Below are 22,027 nucleotides of genomic sequence, written 5' to 3'. Positions count from 1 at the left end.
GTGAAATTGCAAATCACTCTGTCCAACTTCTCGTTGTGCTTTTGAGATCAATATCATTGTGTTTGTCTTTCACTAAATCCCAATTTGACTTCTGATGTGCTCTAAACACATGGCCTTATCTATTTCTGACACATGTTGCTCTCCTTCTCCACTCTTTCTTTTTTTCTTCGCACTCTGCCACCTCCTTCTTTCTCTGCTCCCAAGTCTCCTTCCTCTGATCATCAACACCTCCACCGCTTTTTCTTTTCCTCGCCTTCACTCGACTCCATCTGTTTCTGATCACACTACCGCCTTAGAGGAAAACGAATACACACATAGCACCCTTTTTTTTTTGGTCCTGTCGTGTGATGAAAGAGCTTTATTCTCCGGGAAAATAAACACTTTGCTCACCACTGCTCAGATTTATCATGGCTGTCTATCTCCATGACAACAGCCGTCAAGGAGATTGCAACAGGATCTCAGGGGGAAGATGGAGAGGGGATTGAGTGAAAGCAATACAATACATGACGACATATGATCAGATGATAGCCGACAGTAAACACTTCCAAAGACAGATTTCTGCTGGCCTTAAGAAGACGACAATTCTATTTCTTACTGATTAGAGAATGAAATGCTGAGCTATTGTATCAGTCTGTTATTATTTTCAATGCATGTGGACGATAGAGTTCATGCTCTTATTTTATCATGTCATATTATTACTAAATAAGCATATGTTTATAAGGTAGCGTCACAAGAATTGTATGTAACCCACACACGTGTAGCCTTGAGAAAATGCTTGGCTGAACATGTTTCGGCTGTTGATCTAATAGTTGAGAACAATTTGTATGTATTGAACAGATGAATAACCCACAGGATTATAATAAAAAAGAATTGAAAAATATAAGAAGCATGTGTCCTCATTAATTATTGCTGTACATAAATTACGGTATTATACAGTTTGTGCTTCTGGGAACTGTTAATAGGAGGATGACCAACAGCACGGTGTCGGGGATTAATCTCGACACCTGACTCTTGAAAATGGGGTTGAGATGAATGAGTCACCTCCGCCATCCACAAAGCAGGAGGGTTACATTCGATTTAATCTCCAGCTCTTTTCTTCTTGAAGGTTGACTGCATGAGCAAGTCATCGATGCATTGCTGTTCAGCTTTTACAGTGTAATTTTAATGGGGTTTTGATTTATTGAAAAAGAATTCAACTAGGGATAAATCAAACAAAATCGTTTGGTCTCCAAGATAAAAAAGGCCAAATATATGGTTTATATCTCAGGGCCTTCAGCTGGGATATGAAAGCAGCCTTGCGTGTTACAGCGGTGGCCGTGTATAAATACGCTGCTCTTGCCACACTGCACACTTCAGATTTCATTTCTTCGTCATCTATTTCAAACTGCCTGCTGCTGCCTATGGGCACCGCCAAGCGATTTCCGCAGAGCACTTATGTGGCTGCTCTCCTCTCTGATGTTTGCTCATGTTTGTGAACTCAGCGGTGTGTGTGTGTGTGTGTGTGTGTGTGTGTGTGTGGATTGTGTGCATGGTTGTTGGTGATTTTAGTATCGCCCTGTGGTGGCAGACGGTCACGGTGACAAAACCTTGCCCCCGGCAGAACCCTGACTCTTCACATCATTAACCATCATCTGTCTCTGTGCGGCGCCCAGTGTTGCCATTAATAAAGTCCCTCAACTCCTGAGGGGAAATCTGTGTCCAGCACATGTAGTTCCTCTCAATTCCATGTCCCATCTCTCTTTCTACCACTTTGTGATTCACCATCCTGCCTCCCTGAGTTTCTGCTGTCTAATCGGATTCTCGACACATGTTTCCCGCCGACGTAACAGTTTTGAGCTCTGCTGAGTTTTCTCTTTCCTAGTTTCTTGCAGTTTTCACATTCACAAAGATTGGGAAGAGCACATGTTCAACGGCGATTGCAGACGCCTCGACAAAATATAAATATAATAAATATCTCCTGCTTTCTCTTTGTCTCTCTCTCTCTCTCCTCTCTCTTGCCTGTAGATAAAACAGATGAGGAGCTGGAGATGACGACGGTGTGTTACAGACCGGAGGGCCTTGACCAACTGGAAGCGCAAACTAACTTCACCAAACAGGAGCTGCAGATCCTCTATCGGGGTTTCAAGAATGTAATCTCACACTCAGATTGTTTTTAAATTACATTTACATCGGTGCACTATAATGCATATATACAAAGATACAATGTGGTACAGCAGATGCTGGTCGTAATGTGATTTTGCAGACTTTTTGTTCCATGAACATGGAAAGAGGAGGTGAAAAGTCAGGGGACGGTCAAAATCATTGAGTATCATCCTTTGAGCACCAAGAATAACTTTATCAAACATACTGGCAATCCATACAATGACTAAAACCTCATGGTGGCGTTGCATGAAAAATCAGGGGATCGCAAACGTCAGACGAATTCATTCTCTTGCAGCCATGAAGGTCTGGCCATAATTTCAATCCATCTCATACCATAGACTGTGATATTTCAGTCTAAACCAAGACGAGCCATCCATAGAGTATTATGCCCCCATATAGCTGAAAATGTCTTCCCTGGAATGACCTTCAATTGTAGCTGATGTATCTCAAAGTGAAGACCTTGCCATGAACAAATATTATATATATCCTCAAAACAGAAAAAAAGGTTACAATCACTGAGTGACTATTATTTCACCTTCTCCCCCACAGGAATGTCCAAGCGGAGTGGTAAACGAGGAGACGTTTAAACACATTTACGCCCAGTTCTTCCCTCATGGAGGTAAAGTGCAACGTATTTGAGTGTATTTCTTCGCTCTGTGAAGCTTTTTGAGAGCAAAAAAAACCCCAACCTTACACGTTTTATTTATTTCTGTGTGTTTCAGATGCAAGCATGTACGCACATTATCTTTTCAACGCGTTTGACACGACAAACAATGGCTCCATTAAGTTTAAGGTAAAAAAAACATAATTTTTTTTCAATATCACTTCTTTACTACCCTGTGCTATGATGGTTTCAGAATCTGATCCCATCCTGATCCTCTGACCTTTATTTCCTGTTGCTGCCAGGACTTTGTGATGGGGTTGTCCACACTGCTGCGGGGGACTCTGAGGGAAAAGCTGGAGTGGACGTTTCACCTGTATGACATTAACAGAGACGGGTACATAAATAGAGAGGTGAGGCAGTGTTCTGTGTCTCTGCATGCGTCAGCCTGTTTCCTAATACAACGGTAACGATTCATCTTCTCTTTTATTTTCAGGAAATGACTGAGATTGTGAGAGCCATTTACGACATGATGGGAAAGTACACCTACCCTGCACTAAAGGGGGACGTCCCTCAGCAGCACGTGGACGCCTTTTTTCGGGTCAGCTATAAAGTGCACATACGAGAGTCAAATATCAACACTTTAACAGTAATTGGTTTTCAAGCCATTATGTTAAAACCAGCCTGAATTATCATGTCTCTCATCACACTCGAGTAGCTTCCCAAATGAACTTCTCTCGCTTTATCCAGACGCTTTGCTCGTGCTACGCTAAGTTTTCAGATAAGGCTCATAAAGTTTTATATCATTAGCCATCCCGGTCCCAATGGACGGTATCGACTTTACAACACGTATTCTCTGTAAAGTCTTGTTTGAACAGTTTCCCACAGTTCAGAATAAACACACAACATAATTAATACTTAATTAATTCAATGTTGGTATCGATATTCATGATGTTCTGAATTTTTTTTAATTTTTTCCCCAGAAAATGGACAAAAACAAAGATGGGATGATGACTTTAGAGGAGTTTATTATAGCCTGCCAGGAGGTAAGTAGTGTCTTACATCTGTGATTCTTTCATTTATTCTGTAATAAAAACAACTTTAGCCCATAGTCAGAGCTTTGGAGCCCCACATCATCAGCCCTGGGTTTCAGTTTCAGCGTTAGGTGAAATACATACGGCTGGGTGCTCATGTGTCGCAGCACCAGGGCGATCTTTTTAGCCACACGGTTTCAGTATTATGGAAGGTAAAAAAAAAAAAATACATACATCAACAAATTTATATATAATAGTTTGCAACTTCTGTATTTTGTAATGGGTGATTTTTTAATGTCAGTTAAGAATGCAGTCAGTCAGACTGGGATATCATGTACTGATGTACAGGGAAGGTGGAGTTTAGACAGAAGGAAGAATCTACAGCTGCCCCAAACCAACCATTCATCCAGGATCATTCCCACAAGTGTGTCATCAAGTGTGTAGCTTACTGCAACTTCTGCTATCTCACCAGAAGTTTCACCCCTTTTTACAGTAGTGCTCACTGGAATAAGGTGGATATAGATTTACAACATAAAACCACCAGACTGAGGAAATGATACTCCTGGATAAATAGTGCAATCAATCCCATGCATTCAACTTACTGTACAAACACTCAAAACACAAACACACACACACTCAAACACATACATGACTGTGTAATATTTTACAAATATGCAGTCTTTCATTGTCATTACATATCACATTGAATATTCTTATTCTACTAATGTATATTAATTTTGTCATTACACATTTTATTCAATTACTCTTACAATGTATCTTGTTATTATTATTTTCCTTCTGTCTTTTACTGCTTACTTACCTGCTTGACTTTTGCTACTACAGTACCGAGCTTTCCTGCATGTTTTTCACACATTACACTTGTATAAGCGTTGTACCTTAAATATATCATATTCATAATTTGCAAGGCTAAATGAGGTTAAATGAGGTGATACATATATAGGCAGAAGAAGAATGATGTCATGTTATATCTGATAACGGCTGTCTTTGCGTATAGATTAATACGCGCGGTGCAGTGCGAGTTGATTCCATCATTCTGCCACGATGACCCGTCTTCTCTCTCTCCAGGATGAAACTATGATGAGATCCATGCAGCTGTTTGAGAACGTGATGTGAGACAAGCAGAGAGGACGGAGGGGAAAAAAGAGAGTGCTCGGTGCGTGTGCGTGTGCGTGTGTGTGTGTGTGTGTGTGTGTGTGTACATCCAGTCTCTCCTCTTCCCATCTCCCCCCCCCCCCCCCCCCCCCCACAAAGACTTAAAGGAAGGGACTGGACTGGAATGCTTTTAAGCGTTTCTTGTGGAGTTTCACCACACAACACAAAGTGACTGAGAGACTTGGACATAAGGACATCGGTCTGGATCATGTCTTGAAGATTGAACAGTGGCCCGTCAAAGATAAAGATACTCCTGCATTACAAGGCTGCTCCCGACCAGCAAAGAGCTATTAGTTCAACCAGCAGAACTATCTTTTTTTTTTCCCCCTAAAAGCTGTTCTATTTTTGACCAAAATATAATTGCATGCTTTTGCAAGAGCTTTTATTTTATCTCCAAAACTTACTATGGGCATTTGGTCCATGAGGACTATATTCATCTCATGCACATAATAGTTGACCAATATGGCGTATTTCACATGTCATGTACTGGTTACACCGTTGCAGTGAACCAGCTGTACTCTTTGTTTTGCCTGCTGAGACCCAATGCTGCTGAAACCCAATGCTTCTGTGGAAAGCGTCAGTAGAAAGTCAAAGAATTTGGAAAGCAGCACATTTGATGGCGTGCGTGTGCGTGTTTGTGCGTGCGTGTGTAAGTGCGTGCGTGCATTCATGTGTGTGTGTGTGCGTGAGTGACCCGGTCTTTGTGTCTATGTTGACTGCTTTTCAGCTTTTTGTGGTATAATTGGTGTGTTGTCAAAATGTAAAAAAGAAACGTCTTGTGGGAAACGTGCATACATTTGGAGATGACATGCAAACTGAAGATGTTGAAGATGAGGGAGAAATCATGAAAACCAATGTCTTCATTTTACACAGGGATGTCAATAAAACATTTGTATGTTGCAACCGTATCCATCTCTCTCATGAAAAGAGTCAGATGAGGGTTTGCTTAGCTCAAAAATCTGGATGAGGTCCTGCATTGAGAAAGTAGTGAAAAAGTTGCAGGGAAAAACAACAGAATGTCATCTTTGGAATGTGATGTTTTCGTGACGCTGCTGACGATGGCTCCATCTGTATATGTGATCATGTGGCACTGCTTCCTCCCGCCAAACCGAATCTGTGATGTCACACTGATGTACAGGTGCAGACTCCTGTTGTTGCCTGCAGATTTTTTTCTGTGAGTCCTGGTGTGTTTGAAAGCACCACCTTAATAGAAAACTCACTTGGCTTCAGTAGTTTAAGCATAAAAATATGAATCGCTGTCTGTTTTTCTTTGCCAGCAGTGGAGCAGCTCTTTGCTGTGTGGTACATCTGTGTGACATCACACCCTCAGGTCTCTGGTATCTCGGTTTGAAGCAGAGCTGTTAATTCTCACGAGCAGTAATTTAATGCTAAGCCATAGGAATAAATATCGTTCTTAAACCAAGGGGTTTTTACTTGTCTATTGTTCTATGGGCGTGTCAATTTATTCTGTGCACTCATGAGAAACCATTTATTTCTAATCCTACAACATACAAAGGGATGATAAAATGAAGTTTTAAAAAAAATGAAAAAACATAAAACTTTGATTCTTCTATAGAGGGAATACTGTGAAGAGGCACTGAATGGTTTGATGAGTATGAACATTATTCAAATTACATGCCTTTATATGCCATTATATGAGCTCAAATCATAATTTCTCTACTTTGGGGTTTTCCTTTTATTTAATTTCAACAACCTATCTGGGTTAGCTATTCAAACCCGCCTGCCAAAATAGGACTTCCCCCACACAAATAAAATATAACTCTCGGCCTTTATTTTTTCGGATACAGATATAGCTCTTTATGGGACACTGGGAGAGATTCAGACTTAATCACCGAGGCCACACAAAGGTGTAAGTAATAGAGGAGTAGAGGATTTCCAACTGGAACCTACCTTTTATTAGTAAGTGCGACACACACACACACACACACACCCACACACCCACACACACACCCACACACCCACACCGTCGCGCCGCAGGGTGGCGCTGTCTGTATTTTTGTCTCCCTGTTCGGCGGAAGCAGAAGAAGAGACGAGGCGGAGCCGGGTCGGCCACATTCGGTCACTTGGTTGCCAGTGGTAGTCGTCGGTCAGTCCTCCACCCAGCGCAGACGAGCAATAGGTTGACAGCGGCCCTACACCGACAATGAACGGACTAGACGAAGAGACGATGGCCCCGCAGACGTTCCTTTACGGTGAGGCGACCTGCGTGTTTTCTCCCCCGTGCGTCGTCAGGTTGGCAGAGAGTCGCTTGTCCTCGTGTGCCTGCTGGCGGCGCAGCACGCGCCAGGGCAAGAGCAACGCGATGCGCGTGGTCCTCTGAAGCGGAAGCCAAAGCTCCCGTAGTCACATTAAGACATCGGAAGTGTAATCGTGTATTAGTGCAGATTAATGGTGCTAGTCATTCGTGGCCGTGACACGTGGAGCGGCAGGTTGACTCGCGTCCTGGTGAACAACGCGGCCACACACGTGTCTGACTACCAACATGGCGCCGCCCGTGTTGCCAGGTTTTCTCAACGCTGTACGTATTTGTTGGTGCATTTTTTTTTCTCTCCCTGCCACTAGACTTCAAAGTCGTTTTTGCGTCTCGCATTTGGCGCGTCGCCCTGATAAACGGTGACATTTGGTTAAAGTTTGAGTTTGAAAATCATTAATTAAAATGAAGAAGAAAAAAAAAACCCAACGTGGGTGGAAATCCACGCGGACCACGCTGACGTTGTTTCTCTGATTCAAAAAGTGTGGCGCCCCCTTCATCCACCCTCGAGTGAAACCTGCCGCTCAACGGAGCAGTCATATCGACGAGACTGCGTTAGCTAACGTTCCCAAGACACAATGACATTATACATTATCGTGATCATATCTTAGGACAAACTAGTAGAGCATTTTTCACACGTGATGTTAAAACCATTCTCCCTCAGTACAGCCCTGTTGGCACAATAGTCTTTAATAACAGTTAATATGAATATTACTCAGGGTATTAATCGTATTTGTAGATTCATTTTTTAAAATAGTGTTCAGCAAATGTAATGCCGTTACTTAAGAAATATCTTCCCCTTATGAGAAGTTATATTTAAAGCTACATGTGCAGTTCATTAAACCAAACTGCTGTTTTTATCTTTTAGCCAGTGTTGCAACCGTTAAACACTTGTTTGTCATTAAGCGTGCTCCGTAGAACTGTGTTGTTGAGTTCTCGCAACATAACCATGGTTTTCTGTAAAATATTTTTTTCGTTTCTCCTTCCCCAATTGAGGGGGATTCACGTGGTGCTATTCACAGCAGGCGTCTCTGTGGCGCCCTCTTGTGTCCATTGGAATTATAGCACAAAGTCACTGTCCACTCGTTTTTGTTTGGTTTTAAAATGGGGATTAATCCACCACAGTGTTTTGTTTCAACTATCAGACTCCTGCTGTGCAAGTGTTGCCTTGTGAAATAAAGCTAAAATTGGCAGTGGTTTAGATTTCAAGTGGAGGGGGGGAAAGTAGTAAATACAATTAATGTACTTATTGTTTGAAATCTTTCAACAGGATGTGTGCTGGAAGCTGGCAAAGACGTGGTGTTCAATCCTGAGGACGATGAATTTGAGCATCAGCTAGATCTGAGGATGGTAAGTAACCTAAATGCACATTTTTAGTGATAAGTTAATTGAAATAATAAAATTTCATTATCAACTGGTTTTTGTAATTGGTCAAAAAGATTCCCTGTTTCCAGCTTCTTTGAGCACTTTGCTGCCTGTAGTCTTACATTAAAGTATATTAAATATTGCATTTTTGAACACTGATATATAAATCGGTAATGATGATAACTCGTCAGTTGCAGCTCTAAAACATCCCAAATGTTATTTGTGTATTCGTCTGCCCACCAGCTTAACACAACATCCTTTCCCTGTAGTCCACCTATTTTGCCAGGAGCAAAACTAGCTTGATTGCTTTTTACACCCGTCATACACATATTGAGTAAAGTCACATTTCCGAAGTGATGAACAAGGCCAAAGCCATTAAGCAAAATTATGAATGGGGAATCAAATCTAATTCTAACGTAGTTAAAATCGCTTTATATTATATTTAGTTGAAAATCTGGAATAAACTGTCAACACAACGATAGTTTCGTAGCTTACATTTTCCCCTGTGCTGCCAAACTTTGTGCTACTGTCCATTCTGAATTTTCCCTCCGTGGGATCGATAAAGGTTAATCTTAGATCTGTAGCCCTCACTGCTACAGGCCTTTCCTAGTAGGTCACAGTTTTAACAAATTACATTTTTTTGTTTAAACAAATTGGGATTGTGGGAGAGATGTTGTTGTGCGGTTCCACCTTTTCATTAATTTTAATCAAAGACACCTCCGGTTTCTAATGTGCCTCCAAAATGGTGCATATGCAGATTGTAGCTTCTTTGACGATCAGCCAATGGTTTAATATGTACCTTTTGAATTACTATTAATCATGAACCAAACCACCTTGCTGTGAAAAGTGCAAAATTACAGTCCGTTCTTCCGTCCATAGGCCTGCGTGGATCCCGGCACAAAGGACGAACTTCACATGGTGGAGGTGGAAGGACAAGACACGGAGGGTCAGAAAATCAAGGCAGTGCTCGTTTCCCTGAAGCCCTCCACCCTGCCCAGCGTGAGTGAACCCCTGTTTATGTGTTTGCTTATGTGCAGATGCAGGAGGCAAACTGTATCCTCCGCGTGTCGAGATACTCACTCGCCTGAATACTTGTTGCAGGTTTGTCTCGGTGGTTTCACAATCACACCCCCAGCGGTTTTCCGTCTGAAGGCAGGTTCTGGTCCAATCCACATCAGCGGACAGCACCTCGTCAGTGAGTATTTCCAACGATACCGTGCCTTTTGACGTAGACAGGAATGTGCACAACCACACCATGTCGCATCACTGCATGTCTACTCTTTTGTTTGAAGATCTATGCTTAAAACGTTTTTACATTCTGCTCCTAAAGTGATGGAAGCCGACCAGTCTTTTGATGAAGAGGATGACGAGGAGGATGAGGAGGAGGAGGACGTCAAAACATCAAAGAAGAGGCCTGCCCCCTCTTCCGCCTCCAAGTCCCAGGTTTATTCTAAAATCCTTGTTCAGGTTCAGTTTCCCATTTTGTCACAACTGAAATGACCAACACTCAGGTTTTACCTCCTTCCAGAAAAAGATGAAGATTGAAATGGAGGATGAGGACGACGATGATGAGGATGATGAGTGAGTGTCGGACTTCGCACGTTGACACAATGTTGTGACATTTGCCCACTTACACAGTGGAGTCCAAAAGTTGAGAACAAAATCTAAAACAATATGAATGTACACTTTTCATCAGTAAGAAGATTAGAAATAGTTTTAGTATCTAATTATATATATTCTTTAACTTGTAGTTTTACAACTGTGTGACAAAAAAGGGAAAGGAAACCTTTTTTCTTTCTTGGATTTCGGACATGCGGAGTTTCACTGTATGTTTATGTCCCCGTCCTGCAGGAACATCACTGCTGCTTCTTTGACTTGCATTGATTTAAATTTTGTCATTGCACTAGTTGTCTGTTTTTTATCCATACTTTTATTGCTTTTCCTTTGCACAAAGTGTAGCGCACTTTGGCTCAACTCCAGTCGTTTCCATGTGCTATATAAACAAGTCTGACTCTATTCTTTTGGTTCTACGTCAGCAATATAGAGGGAATTTGAACTGTAATACCTGTAATTTGGGATGATAATCCACATGATGATCTATAGTGCCTTCAAATTTACCTTGAAATTCCTTTTTTACACCAAACAAAAAGTTTTTGTTTGAATTATAAAAATAGATTTGCCAGGTTTTTCTCTCGATGGGACAGCCGCCTATCTCGGTGTTGTACCAGTTCCTGGTTGTGGTGCAGCGCTGGGGACGACAATTTGGACTGCGTTGAATAAAAATCCTTTGGCATCATTTCACACGACATGCTGCCTTTTATCAAATTTAATGTTGATAATATCTCTCAGGGGGCTGTGTAAATGAGTCTCTTATAGTTTTCTGTGAAACTAAAACCGTTCGCGTTTAAGAGCATCTTGGCACATTTTACAGGAAATATTGCAGCTTCCTACAAACGATCTGCACAAGTAACTTCTCAAACATTTCAGCATAACTTTTAACTTTGTCCCTTTTGTTGTACGTTTTTTTTGCCCCTGACCTTGTTTCTTCCTGTCTTTCAGTGATGAGGATGATGAGGACGAGGAGAGCGAGGAGGAGGTAACACCCGTTAAGGTACGCAACAGGTTTCACAGTCGGTTCAGTACAAGCTGATCAAACTGACGCTTGCCTTCTCAGTAACGCCGTGTTGTTTGGTTTTGTTTTTTTACAGGCCAAGCAGACGCCATCCAAAAAACCTGCACCTGCTCAGAATGGCAAGAGTCCAAAACCCAACACTCCTGCTGCAAAGCAGGTAACTGCTTTTAATTCTATGAATGATGTGCACACCTTCTGTTTGATGTTGTCAATGTATCTTCTAAATTCTCTTGTTTAAAAAGTAGTTCTCTCTTCTAAAACACAAACCTGTATGTTCTTAACAGGAGAAGACCCCTAAAGCGAAGACCCCCAAGTCACCCAAGTCACCCAAACCCCCCGCAACCCCCAAGGTGATTCTCACTATTCCAGAGATCAAGGTCAAGATTATGGAGGCGGTGAAGAAGGTCAGTGTCATTAGAAGTCACATTTTTTATAATCTTTTTGTTTTATTACTGTGTTTGGAAAGGTCCAATTTGACAATTTTAAATCTGCTCATCAATTGTAATTCTTTTTTTTACAGGGAGTGTCATTACCCAAGGCTCAGCCCAAGTTTGAGAACTTCGTGAAGCACGGTTATAAAGTCTCAGAAGCCAAGGTAAAGTATTTGAGTGTGTTTCCTTCTGGTACAAATCAGGAACCCACTTGTTAACGTGTTTACATATTTGGCACAGCCAACCATCTTCTTCCTTTTCTATTTTATTAATTCAATTAAGTAGAGAGGTGATAGGAAATTGAAATCTTTCCAGACTGAAATTCTGGAAGGACAAGGAAAGACAAAATTGTGGTGAAAACTAGTCCATTGTTTGCAGCTACCACCAGGGGGTGGTACAGCTGAAGTAACAGCCACGTTAATAAACTGAATTCCTTATTTATCGCATCTAAAAGGAAATATTATACACAGAAAGTAAACGTCTCGATCTGAAAATGTCACAATTCCATCAAGTTAACGCGTGTTGTTTTTCTCAGGACATTGCCGAGCTGTGGACGTGGAGACAGACGGTGAAGGATGCCAAATAACTAAATAAATAAAAGTAGTTTTATTATCTCTTTTTACGACTTTGTTTATATCCACCGCACCCCTCAAACTCCCCGAAGCCGAACTCGTCCCCTTCCAGTCTGTCCTGAATCTGTTCAAAATCTTAATCCAGCGCCACCCACGGTCCCGCATCAAGAGACCTGACCGGTCGTGACATGGGCGGTGACGCTGCTCCACCTCCATCAAGCTCTCACCGGGGCAGAGAATAAGTTAGTCTGTCGAATAAAGCCCCGGGAGAACCCAACTTACAAATTTGCATCTTTGTAAATGTGTTAATAAAATCCTTGTTCAATCTTTGGCAACACTGTGCAGGAACAATATGTAGACAAATGCATCCGATCAATACACGCAGCACCAGTAGTAACAAGGCAGCTGAAGAACGATTTCAAATTACTTTTCAATAAAACATCCGCTCGTATCGGTCAGTTTAGGTAAAGTATCGTCACGAACAAACTGCACTTTTTGAAATACTTTGAATGTTTCTGCTGTTCTGAGATTCCTGTGGTAAACAAATGCGTTGTTTTTTTCTATTTGACATTTGTACCTGAAATCAAATGTTCTTGCCATTTATCATGTACTTTACCGTCCAGCGAATTCTGTATTAAACCACAAGCTCCATCAACCAAGTGAAATAAGTGCAGCTCCCTCCACCTCTCATCTCTGTTGGTCTTTGAGTGACTGAATGCATGAAGGAATCTGCAAATTTTTTTTTTTGAGAAAGTTAAAACCTCAATGCAGATGTGGAAAATTCTTGGAGATATTTTATTTTGTTTTTTTCTGAAAAAATGCCCACGTGTAGTTGACGTTTATCGAAGCCACACCTTGTCCTTTTCTTTTGAGCAGTGAACGTTGGGTCAAAGTTGTAAAATGTTGGTGCTTGTTAACAGCAGATCATTCCATGTTTGCAAGAGACAAAGGAGTTTGTTTGACTTGAGATATGCACCAACCTCTCGAGATTGATTCAATAAAAATGTGGATCAACTCCTTTTTGTCTGCAGAGAATAAAGATAGAAGAAGATAAACAGTTCCTTGATCATTTTCTTGAATGCAACAAGCATAGAACCAAAAAAAACTACTAGTGGATTGAATCGTTTACGTTCATGCATGGCGAGTCACATTTAATATCGCCGCCACAATGAATTGTGGGGCGTCTATATCTCCTTACTCTCACAAAGGAAGCTCCAGTGTACTCTATGCTAAAGGAGATAGGAAAGGAAGCATTGAAACTCCTCTCCTATGCACTTAGAGAATCCGAACAGCTCCTATCATGGCTGCTGATCAAATACTTCTGGGTCACTTAGAAATGTAGGAAGCCAGACCGCACCCCTGATTTAACCATAGTAAAGTACTTGTAAGGGGTCGAGGGTTCGGGTGGTGGAGGTCGTGGTAGGGGGGCCACAGAAGCTGCTCATGTATAGGGCCCAGAATTTGGTGCTCCACCCCTGCTCGTTATATTGTTGAATAGCCATAATGTCTTGAGTTTCTCGTGGGCTGCAGAACGAGACGCTTTGGTATCGAATGGACGATTTGTTAAAATGATAGTGATATTTCACAATTTACCAATAAAGGAGCCAACCATCTTAAAACGCGTGTGCCACCTTTGCTCTCTCTGACCTATAATGATTTGTCGTCTCTGAGCCGTGAGTGTGTTTTATGCTTTTATTGCCTCCAGTGAAACACGCGTCCCTCGATGAGGGATGTGCGTTGGCTCAGGTCTGCGGTTGTGGAAGCAGAGTAGGTCAGCTGGAACCCAGTTAACCCAGAAACCCAGTTTCTGAACAGCAGGTTTTGGGGAATATGGCATATTTTTATTGCAGCCATGCTTTTTTACATGTGGCTTCCAGGCATTGGATTTGTTTTTTTATAAAATCCTGCATAATCATCCTGTGCAGCTTTAACGCAGGATTGGAATACGCGTTTCGTAGAGAGCCACAGTCATTCAATAGCCACTATGTGTTGTTGCATGTTTGTGATTATAGTTTAGACAGAGGTTTATCTAACACGGGTGATAATGCCACTCTAAAACCATGTAGCATTTATTCTGACTTTTGCTTTTAAAAATGAGCAGAGCATCATTTCCTGTCAGCTTGGTAATAAAAGGGTGACGACAGTAATGATGTAGATCAGAAATGTGTAGTGTGATGGTCTAGATTTACAGCCCTACATTTGTGATTAGTTCAGTTGTATTGTACCCAATTTTTTAAATTATAATTTGCTTTCGAGAGCAACCTGAGACACACTGTTGATAAAAGTGCATTATATTTGCGTCCGTCCAATAACAGTTCACATACAGTAATCTCTTCTCCAACTCGAAGTAGTTGCCTGTGTCCACCACAAGGTGGCAATCAAACCGAAGCAACTTTCATTTTGTGTGCCATTATGAAGCTGTGTATCCATGCCTTAACAGGAAGATGGCTTCCAGCCACAGAAAGTGTGTGAGTGTGTTAGTGTGTTTCAGATTCCTGCCTCAGTGGAAATATCATTTGCAGTCAGTTATGTCTGTTCAAAACACCGTTAGACTAAGTTTGAAGAACATTTGTCCACGTGTCAGCGGTTTGTGTTGCAGAATTACTGGACCAGTTTTCATTCAAATCCAAGTCAAGGGCCAAACTTATATCAATTTGAGGGATTTCTGAAAAGAAAAAATACAAATTAAGTTTCGACAGCTGGGCAGGAGTGTGTTTGACCACAAATGTAATTTTTGTTGCCAGTACTTTTCATATTATTGTAGCCTCTTTCGGACATTTTTTTACATTTGTGCTGTTTAACATTTAACCTGCCAATGCAAATATTTCAATTTTTTTTATTTAAACTGTTTTGTAAAGCACTTAGATTTTGCATTGTGTGTGAAAATAAAACTCAACCATTTCGCATTAAGGTATTTTCCAGAACCCAAAAACAGTAGAGTTTTTTACTTTTATTTTATGTACAACAAACAAAAAACTTTGCAAATCACAATTTAAAACGTTTTAAAAAAAACTTCTGATGAGTGCAGCATCAGCTATTGTAAATAAAAATTTAAAAACAAACAAGCATAAGCCAAGCCCATTTACACAACAGTAATCAAAGCAGAACGAGTTGAGAAATGGCTCACGACGTTTCTCGTGCTGTACGTTTGTCGGCAAAAACATTGGCAATAAAAGGAACCGGTGAGTTGCAATTCATATAGTCTAGTTTCACTCTGGCACTTTATTGAGACTAGTCTACACTGCTACTGAAGGATTTGTCTTGTTCATATAAATAGGGCTCAAATCCGTGGAAAACTAAAAAGTGGGAGCAACTTGCTGATCAGGGGCCAGATGATGAACTGATATGCGTGTAGCCTATCCAGATGTGAATGGCTGAAGAGATTTCTGCTGCCTTATCTGATTTCTGCTCAGTGCAATCAACCTATTTTCCAAACCAAATGCATAATCTAATAATGCACGGCACACTGTAGCTGCGAGGGTGTGAAAAACTTTTACTGTGTACCGAGTTATACAATACCCTGGTGTTTCACCTCTAGTTTAACTTAGTGCTTTACAGGCGTAAGACAAGGCAAGGCCGGTGAGCGCATTCTTAGAAGTATTCGGCGATTATTTAAAAACTTTTTATGTATCTGTTAAAATAATATTACAGTAACATCACAGGGCAGCCCTGACGAAACTAAAATAAAACAAAATAAAAAAAAGATACAACAGGTACTGATCGCCTCCTGGGATACACCCTTTTCAACGTTTCAATCTCTGAGCTGGACTAGCACGATTGTCAAAGTTTTCCTTCGGTGTCGAACACCAAGTCCCGTCCTGTTCAAACGTATTCCTTGCTACTTGGGGGTCTGGAGATGGGGTACTTGGGTGTGGATTTGCCTCGTGGGCAGGATGCTGTCAGCATGGCACCTCCCACTACGGCCAGGAACGCTCCAGCCCAGGCGATGAAGATGGCGGACCCAAACTCGTACCTCGAGAAAGAGATTCACGGTTACATGTAGCACTTGAATCATAGATTGCAAATGTTTGGATAGAGGCTGGTCTCTTATGAACCAGCATGTGAAGCGGAGCTAAAGGAAGTGCTCGGCTTGGTGTGGAGTGGCACCTGTTCCTGGTTGACGATGCAAATTTAATTTCATAAAACACATTGCCATGTACTTACTTGGTGTTGACGGGGGTGAACGGGTTGTAGAAGGCCTGGATGATGTCGTGAGCGTACCAAGAGCAGGCGACAACAGAGGCCAAAGCTGCAGGAGAGTTAAGACCGTTAACACTGAAACTTTAACAAATCCAGGGATTTCAAAATAAAATAAAAAACAACACGGTGAGATTAAAAGATTTCTTACCTCCAACCAGAATGACAATGCCACCGGTCATGGCAATCCGGGACTTGCGCGTTTTGTCATCGCCGCCACAGTTGGTGCACTTCATTCCCATGCAGGCGACTCCCAGACCGGCCAGTGTCACGATGATGCTCACGATCATGAGGGCGCGGGTTGCCTGGAGGGCACCTGGACAGGAGGACAGGACAAATCAGTTATTGTGACATATATCCATCAATTACTATTATTAACAGTCGGTGCATTGCTGTGGCAACACTTAACAGGCTTTAGAGTTCAGAAAAATATTAAAGACACTGGAATTTAATTCTACAACGACACTAATAATAAAAGCCTTGATTTTTAGGTGCTGAGAGCAAAACAGTACAACAGACTGGCTTGTGTGTCACTGCCCCTCCCTATAACAACACACCACAGAAACTGGCTCTAACCGGAAGGCCGGAGAAACTCTGCAGCAGCAGCAGGAGGAGGGGGGGGGGGGGGGGGGGGGGGGGGGAGTGGGTGTGCAGGTTTGTATGCGAGCAAGTCAGAAACAGGTCTGACCAGGTCTCGGGTTTCATTCCGAGGAAGACACTCCCCAATTTCAGGTGCTCACACGGGCCGCTGCTTTTCAGCAGGTGCACATTTCAGAAACTGGGGGCGACTCTAGAATGAGAGGAATGTCCAAATGTGGCTTTAAACTAAAGAAGCAGAAGTTCAGGCTTTTCGTTTTGATAAACCTGTGTTTTTAAAAAAAATGTATTGTGCGTATTCACAGATTCTGCGCAGGTATTTGTGAACGAGTCATTATTTGTTCACTTGCTTCATATCTAACCGCAGCGTTTAATCACACAACATTTTATCAGAGTTGGTTTGTGCTCATGTTTGAAGAGGCGATAACAAACACAATGTGTGCTATAGATATTCTATCAAATGTTTTCATAAGTCCGAAAAATACATAAACAAACAAGGGTTTCTTAGAGCCCCAAGTGCAACACGTTGAATCACAATGAACATTGAAGAGAGGAACCGGTATACAGAACTACAGTAACAAGGCCATTTGTGCCCGAGGGCAGTCTAACAAATCAGCCAAAGGTGAAACAAGCACAATTATGAAATCCAACCATCGTGCTGCCGGTGTGACCCATTTATCCACCGGCTTTATGACGGGCAGATATAGGAAGATAAGAGCTGTAAAGACAGTGGGGACGACGAGAAATGGCTTTTATTGGGCTTTGTGCTTTAATGATTACAGATGTTCCCGCTTCGTGAGTTCACGCCGGTTTCTTTTTCGTTCGCCGGCCTGCATGGTCACCAATAAGTCACTAGTGCTTGACACACACCAGAGCAGGAGGAAGGGGCCAACCAACCGTTCAACAGGTGGAAGTAATCCAAACGAAAGCTACATGAAGTAGAATTTTTAAGACACTTTTCCGAGTGCAGGGTGTAAAAACGAAAGAAGGAATGGTTTTGAGGCCTAACAGGCCCAAAGACAAAGCAACTGTTTCCTGGGGCTGGCACCAGGTCCTGTTGACTAAACAATGGCGCCATACAGGTGTTGTTTAACCTGCAACCCCCTGTGCAATGTGAGGAAGAGGAGGGGGGTTGTTAAACTGGCCTACAGGATAATCATTGCCCAAGTTTCTGCATAAGCCCGCGCCTATAAAGTATACATTTTTAAAATTTTACATTTGGCTCCATTAAAAAAACCACAAAAAAACCCCAGCTGATGTGTGGCAGGTGAGGCCGACAAGTGAGGGGAGGACTTCAACTGATGCTCTTGAGATTCTGAGAGAAGTAAAAAAAAAAAAAAAAAAAAGGGTGTGGGGGGAGGGGGAGTTAATATGTGACTGAACCGGTTGGCTAATGTCGAGTGTCTCTCCTCACACACTTGTAAAACCATCGGCAAGGTGAGCTTTTTTCAATGTTTTACAACTAAATCAAAAATGACAAACTTGAAGCACCCATCGAGCTGCTGATTGGCCCGTTCATCATATGGCGAAAAAACACCCCACAGAAAAATGCCCTAAAACGTGACTTTCAAAAAAAAAAAGAAAAACTTTAAAGAAGCGGTTCCAGCAGTCATTATTTAAATAAATGCAACCCCGAGCATGGTAACCAGCGCGGCCAGGGACTTACTGTTGAGCTGCAGGATGGAGTCGTACACCTTGCACTGGATCTGGCCCGTGCTCTGGAAGGCGCACGACATCCACAGGCCCTCGTACATGGCCACCGCCGTGATGATGTTGTCCCCGACGTACGCGGACATCTTCCACTGGGGCAGGATGGTGCCGATGATCAGCCCGATGAGGCCCAGCAGAGACAGGGCGAAGCCCAGGATCTGCAGACCGGAGTTGGCCATTTCTTCTTCTTCTTCTTCTTCTTCTTCTCCTTCTTCTTCTTCTCCTTGTCTTTCTTTCAACGCAGCGGAAGCGTTCACCTGCTCCGAAGGCACGGACACCAACACCTCACTGACTTGACTGTTTGCTGAAGTTTAACTCGACACACGAACTTCTCTCGCGTGGTGTTTCACTCTCTTGTTCCGTGGCTCGGTGAAATAAGTCGTCGTCGTCTTCTCCCGGCGGGATCCTCGCGCACCTGCTCCTCAGTCGCACCTTGAATGGGGAGGGGACGGCGGGGACGAGCTTCTTGAGGCGGTTTCTGTCGGCGGGCGGGTGGGCGGGGACGCGCACGTAGTTTCGACTCATCGGACGTAGCGAGCACCTGAAGGTTTCGTGACGTCACCGTTTCCGGTAACAGGCCCCCACGCGCCACGAGCGGGACGCCGTAGGTACATATTCATAGTTCGATTAGGCTCTGACAACAAACTCTGTGTGTGTGTTTGTTTGTTTGTTTGTTTGTTTGTTTGTGTGTGTGTGTTAAATCGGTTTATAATCAATACGTTCTTATATTTCTAATGAATATTTACAGTAAATAATGTTTCATAATTTTGTAAAAAATCATTGAACCCTTTTTTTAACACCATATTATTTGATTTCAAGAATAAAAGTGGACACTTGGGCAAGATGCTTAGTCAGGAAAAAACACAGGGAGGTTTTCAAACCACAAAGTATTTGCCAATTACTATCGCTTTAATAATTCACTGGAACACTTCAAAAGTGCAATATTCGTTTCAAATGAGTGCTATACCAACTGTGCAATACTTATTCTCCATGTGCATTATTGTTACTGCTCAGTATATTGTATTTTTATTTTATATTTTGTACATACCTATTGCTTTTTTTATATTCTGCTCTCCACTTGTCTGCTGTAACACCCAAATGTCCCCGCCGTGTCGTCTTATCTTATCTTATCTTAAACATTCATAAGAAATTAGAAAAAAACACCCTGTAGATATGACAACAATATTTAATGGTACAGTACATTTTGTAGGCTAATGTATTGGATGAAAAACTTCCACCATAAGATATAGACCTCGATTGGCTACATCCTGTAAATGTTTATAATGCTTTTATTTATAGTACATTATATTTTCATGAATCGGTACTGCCCGAGCGATTCATGCTTTCTTTATTTTGCTGCAGGCCAGACATACTGTATCTCAGGTAAACAGAGGCAACTACACAGCACCCTGTTGTCTTACATACGAATAGGGCAGCGTATGAGTGCCACATTAAAATTGTGTAGAATAATAAGTGCCATTGACATAAGCGGAAGCTAAGTAGGAAATGAACTTCCATGTAAGAAACATCTCAGGTTTTATTATTGGGAGACATGGATAAAAATATATAAGTTATGTTTTACCTACAAAGCTGGAAATCGGCATGCCAAGTCATTTTGATCAACTTAGTAATTTAAAAGTGTTTGTCTGAATGTTAGATTTACATATTTGACATTTAATTCCGTGCACTTTGAGCAGAAGTGAATTTGACTCAACTGTGCCATGGAGGAAGTACAGTACATTTTAACGCACAGATCAGAAGGTCAATGGGTTAAAACGGCAGGTGTGAGTCTCATATCTGTGCATTGACTGATCCTGTTCACATGTCACCATGAAGTACCTCCAATTGATTCTTAGACTTTAAACAAAACAGGAGAGCAGAGTATGAGTCAGGCCTTAATGCAGAGTCTGGTGCAGCTGTGCCGCGACTTGGCAGATCCCCGATACTCCACTGACACTGAACGTGTGCCTGAATGGCTGCACTGTCGAAACTAAATGCGGTAAAATACACCACTTCCTGGTCGTGGTACTTTCCATTACATTTTGCTCTCTGGTAAATAGATCAATGAGCAATGTGTCTGTAACTTCTTACTGGGTTTATTGTTTAAAACTCATCACTTCCCCCAACACTTTTATGGATTATGGCAGTAAACAAAGAAAAAAAAATAGCTGAACTTCCTTTTTATTATTTTGTATGTTTTCAGTTTACTTTTTTTTTTACATGTATTTTTACTCTGTCTTTACTTATTTACTATATATATATATATATATATATATATATATATATATATATATATATATATGAGCCTATGTAGTCACCACAACTCCCACTACAGCAAACATTTTGCTATCTAGGTGGAGCTCTGTAGTCCTGGAAACTCACCCTGAGAGTTTTCATTTCAGGAGCTCCGCTCCCTGAGGGTGAACTGTAATCACATGACACTCCGCTCTGAACGCTTCACCGCGACGACATGAGAGCAGACCAGGAAGAGCCGGGACTTTGCCACTTTTGAGTCGGACAGTGATTAAGATCGCACGTTACAGTATGTCAGATTTGCACAGATTTTGAAGAAAATGGCTTTTCAAACTAAATCTTACACATTTAAACGGGGTAACAAGGGGGTGAAAGTAAATGTAAATCTGGTTGAATGCTTCATGTAAGACTCAGTTTATCTTTTGACTGTTATTCTATGCTGTACAGGTAGGTTACAGTCTGGCAATGCCAGCTACTGTACGTACTCGGTGGCAGTTGATTCAGTTATTTTACAAGTCAAACAGGTTTTTACTGAGTACCTGCTGCCATCGCTGCAGTCCTTAGGAAGCATAGAATATTTGCAACAAACAAACAGTTCCATGCAGTTAGCATTATATAACTAGCACAGGCGTGTGGATTTGCAGGATCATGTCTTAATGTTGACACTCACTGTCACGGCTTGAACTTCCTTTGAATCTTGTGCAACTTTGAGAATTTGTTTTGAGTGATACCAACAGTCACTCTCTGAGTCATCACATAGGTAGGACACATGGAGTATTAAAGATTGTTGTTTACTTGTCACAAGTTCCTTGACCCATCACATGACTCATCTTGAGACAAAACAGATGACACTGACTTCAACGGTTTTTTTTCCGTTTATCTCGCTTCGCAGGGCGTGTCCACTCGGTGAGCTTAATCCTTATCAGCAATTTATTTTACATTGCTTTTCAAGGTAAAACCATGGTCAATGATAAAAATTAAATGAAGGCTGATTTGAATGGTTTGGACTGTAACTGTTGAACTGACCGGGCCCACAGCCAGAGACCAG

The 22,027-nt window shown here is 41.8% G+C and overlaps 3 protein-coding genes across 4 annotated transcripts in view; 2 read left to right on the top strand and 1 right to left on the bottom strand.

Annotated features, from left to right (window-relative positions):
- kcnip1b (Kv channel interacting protein 1 b) overlaps positions 1 to 6,373 on the top strand; it is a 19,767-nt gene extending 13,394 nt beyond the window's left edge. For both annotated transcript variants that reach the window (XM_035625406.2, XM_035625411.2), the window contains exons 2-8: positions 2,005 to 2,129; positions 2,692 to 2,761; positions 2,865 to 2,935; positions 3,049 to 3,156; positions 3,240 to 3,344; positions 3,727 to 3,789; positions 4,864 to 6,373. In XM_035625406.2, the coding sequence (XP_035481299.1) occupies positions 2,005 to 2,129; positions 2,692 to 2,761; positions 2,865 to 2,935; positions 3,049 to 3,156; positions 3,240 to 3,344; positions 3,727 to 3,789; positions 4,864 to 4,911 (590 nt within the window). In that variant the 3' untranslated portion in view covers positions 4,912 to 6,373. The remainder of the gene's footprint in view (positions 1 to 2,004; positions 2,130 to 2,691; positions 2,762 to 2,864; positions 2,936 to 3,048; positions 3,157 to 3,239; positions 3,345 to 3,726; positions 3,790 to 4,863) is intronic.
- A 632-nt stretch (positions 6,374 to 7,005) lies between these two features.
- Positions 7,006 to 13,282, top strand: npm1a (nucleophosmin 1a). Its single transcript, XM_035625413.2, has 11 exons — positions 7,006 to 7,163; positions 8,493 to 8,572; positions 9,467 to 9,586; positions 9,689 to 9,782; positions 9,918 to 10,030; positions 10,116 to 10,168; positions 11,147 to 11,198; positions 11,296 to 11,376; positions 11,504 to 11,623; positions 11,740 to 11,814; positions 12,186 to 13,282. The coding sequence occupies exons 1-11, from the start codon at positions 7,115 to 7,117 to the stop codon at positions 12,234 to 12,236; spliced, it is 888 nt and encodes a 295-aa protein (XP_035481306.2). The 5' UTR covers positions 7,006 to 7,114; the 3' UTR covers positions 12,237 to 13,282.
- A 1,846-nt stretch (positions 13,283 to 15,128) lies between these two features.
- On the bottom strand, positions 15,129 to 19,170 carry LOC118300737 (claudin-7-B). The gene is made up of 4 exons (XM_035625412.2): positions 18,683 to 19,170; positions 16,571 to 16,735; positions 16,387 to 16,471; positions 15,129 to 16,195 (listed from the first exon to the last, which is right to left on the bottom strand). The coding sequence occupies exons 1-4, from the start codon at positions 18,903 to 18,905 to the stop codon at positions 16,045 to 16,047; spliced, it is 624 nt and encodes a 207-aa protein (XP_035481305.1). The 5' UTR covers positions 18,906 to 19,170; the 3' UTR covers positions 15,129 to 16,044.
- Between the last annotated feature and the right edge of the window lie 2,857 nt (positions 19,171 to 22,027).

Source organism: Scophthalmus maximus, chromosome 2 (genome assembly GCF_022379125.1).
Source record: "Scophthalmus maximus strain ysfricsl-2021 chromosome 2, ASM2237912v1, whole genome shotgun sequence".
NCBI lineage: Eukaryota > Metazoa > Chordata > Actinopteri > Pleuronectiformes > Scophthalmidae > Scophthalmus > Scophthalmus maximus.
Note: the sequence above shows the minus strand (reverse complement) of the source record. Positions and strands in the feature narration are given on the sequence as shown.

Excerpts from the sequence above, each read along its gene's own strand:
- npm1a (XM_035625413.2), top strand. The coding sequence starts at position 7,115 with ATGAACGGACTAGACGAAGAGACGATGGCCCCGCAGACGTTCCTTTAC. Across the intron at positions 7,164-8,492 it reads CCCGCAGACGTTCCTTTACG|GATGTGTGCTGGAAGCTGGC; the intron begins GTGAGGCGACCT and ends ATCTTTCAACAG. Across the intron at positions 11,624-11,739 it reads TTATGGAGGCGGTGAAGAAG|GGAGTGTCATTACCCAAGGC; the intron begins GTCAGTGTCATT and ends TTTTTTTTACAG.
- LOC118300737 (XM_035625412.2), bottom strand. The coding sequence starts at position 18,905 with ATGGCCAACTCCGGTCTGCAGATCCTGGGCTTCGCCCTGTCTCTGCTG. Across the intron at positions 16,736-18,682 it reads CTCCATCCTGCAGCTCAACA|GTGCCCTCCAGGCAACCCGC; the intron begins GTAAGTCCCTGG and ends CCTCCTGTCCAG. Across the intron at positions 16,196-16,386 it reads TTCACCCCCGTCAACACCAA|GTACGAGTTTGGGTCCGCCA; the intron begins GTAAGTACATGG and ends CTCTTTCTCGAG.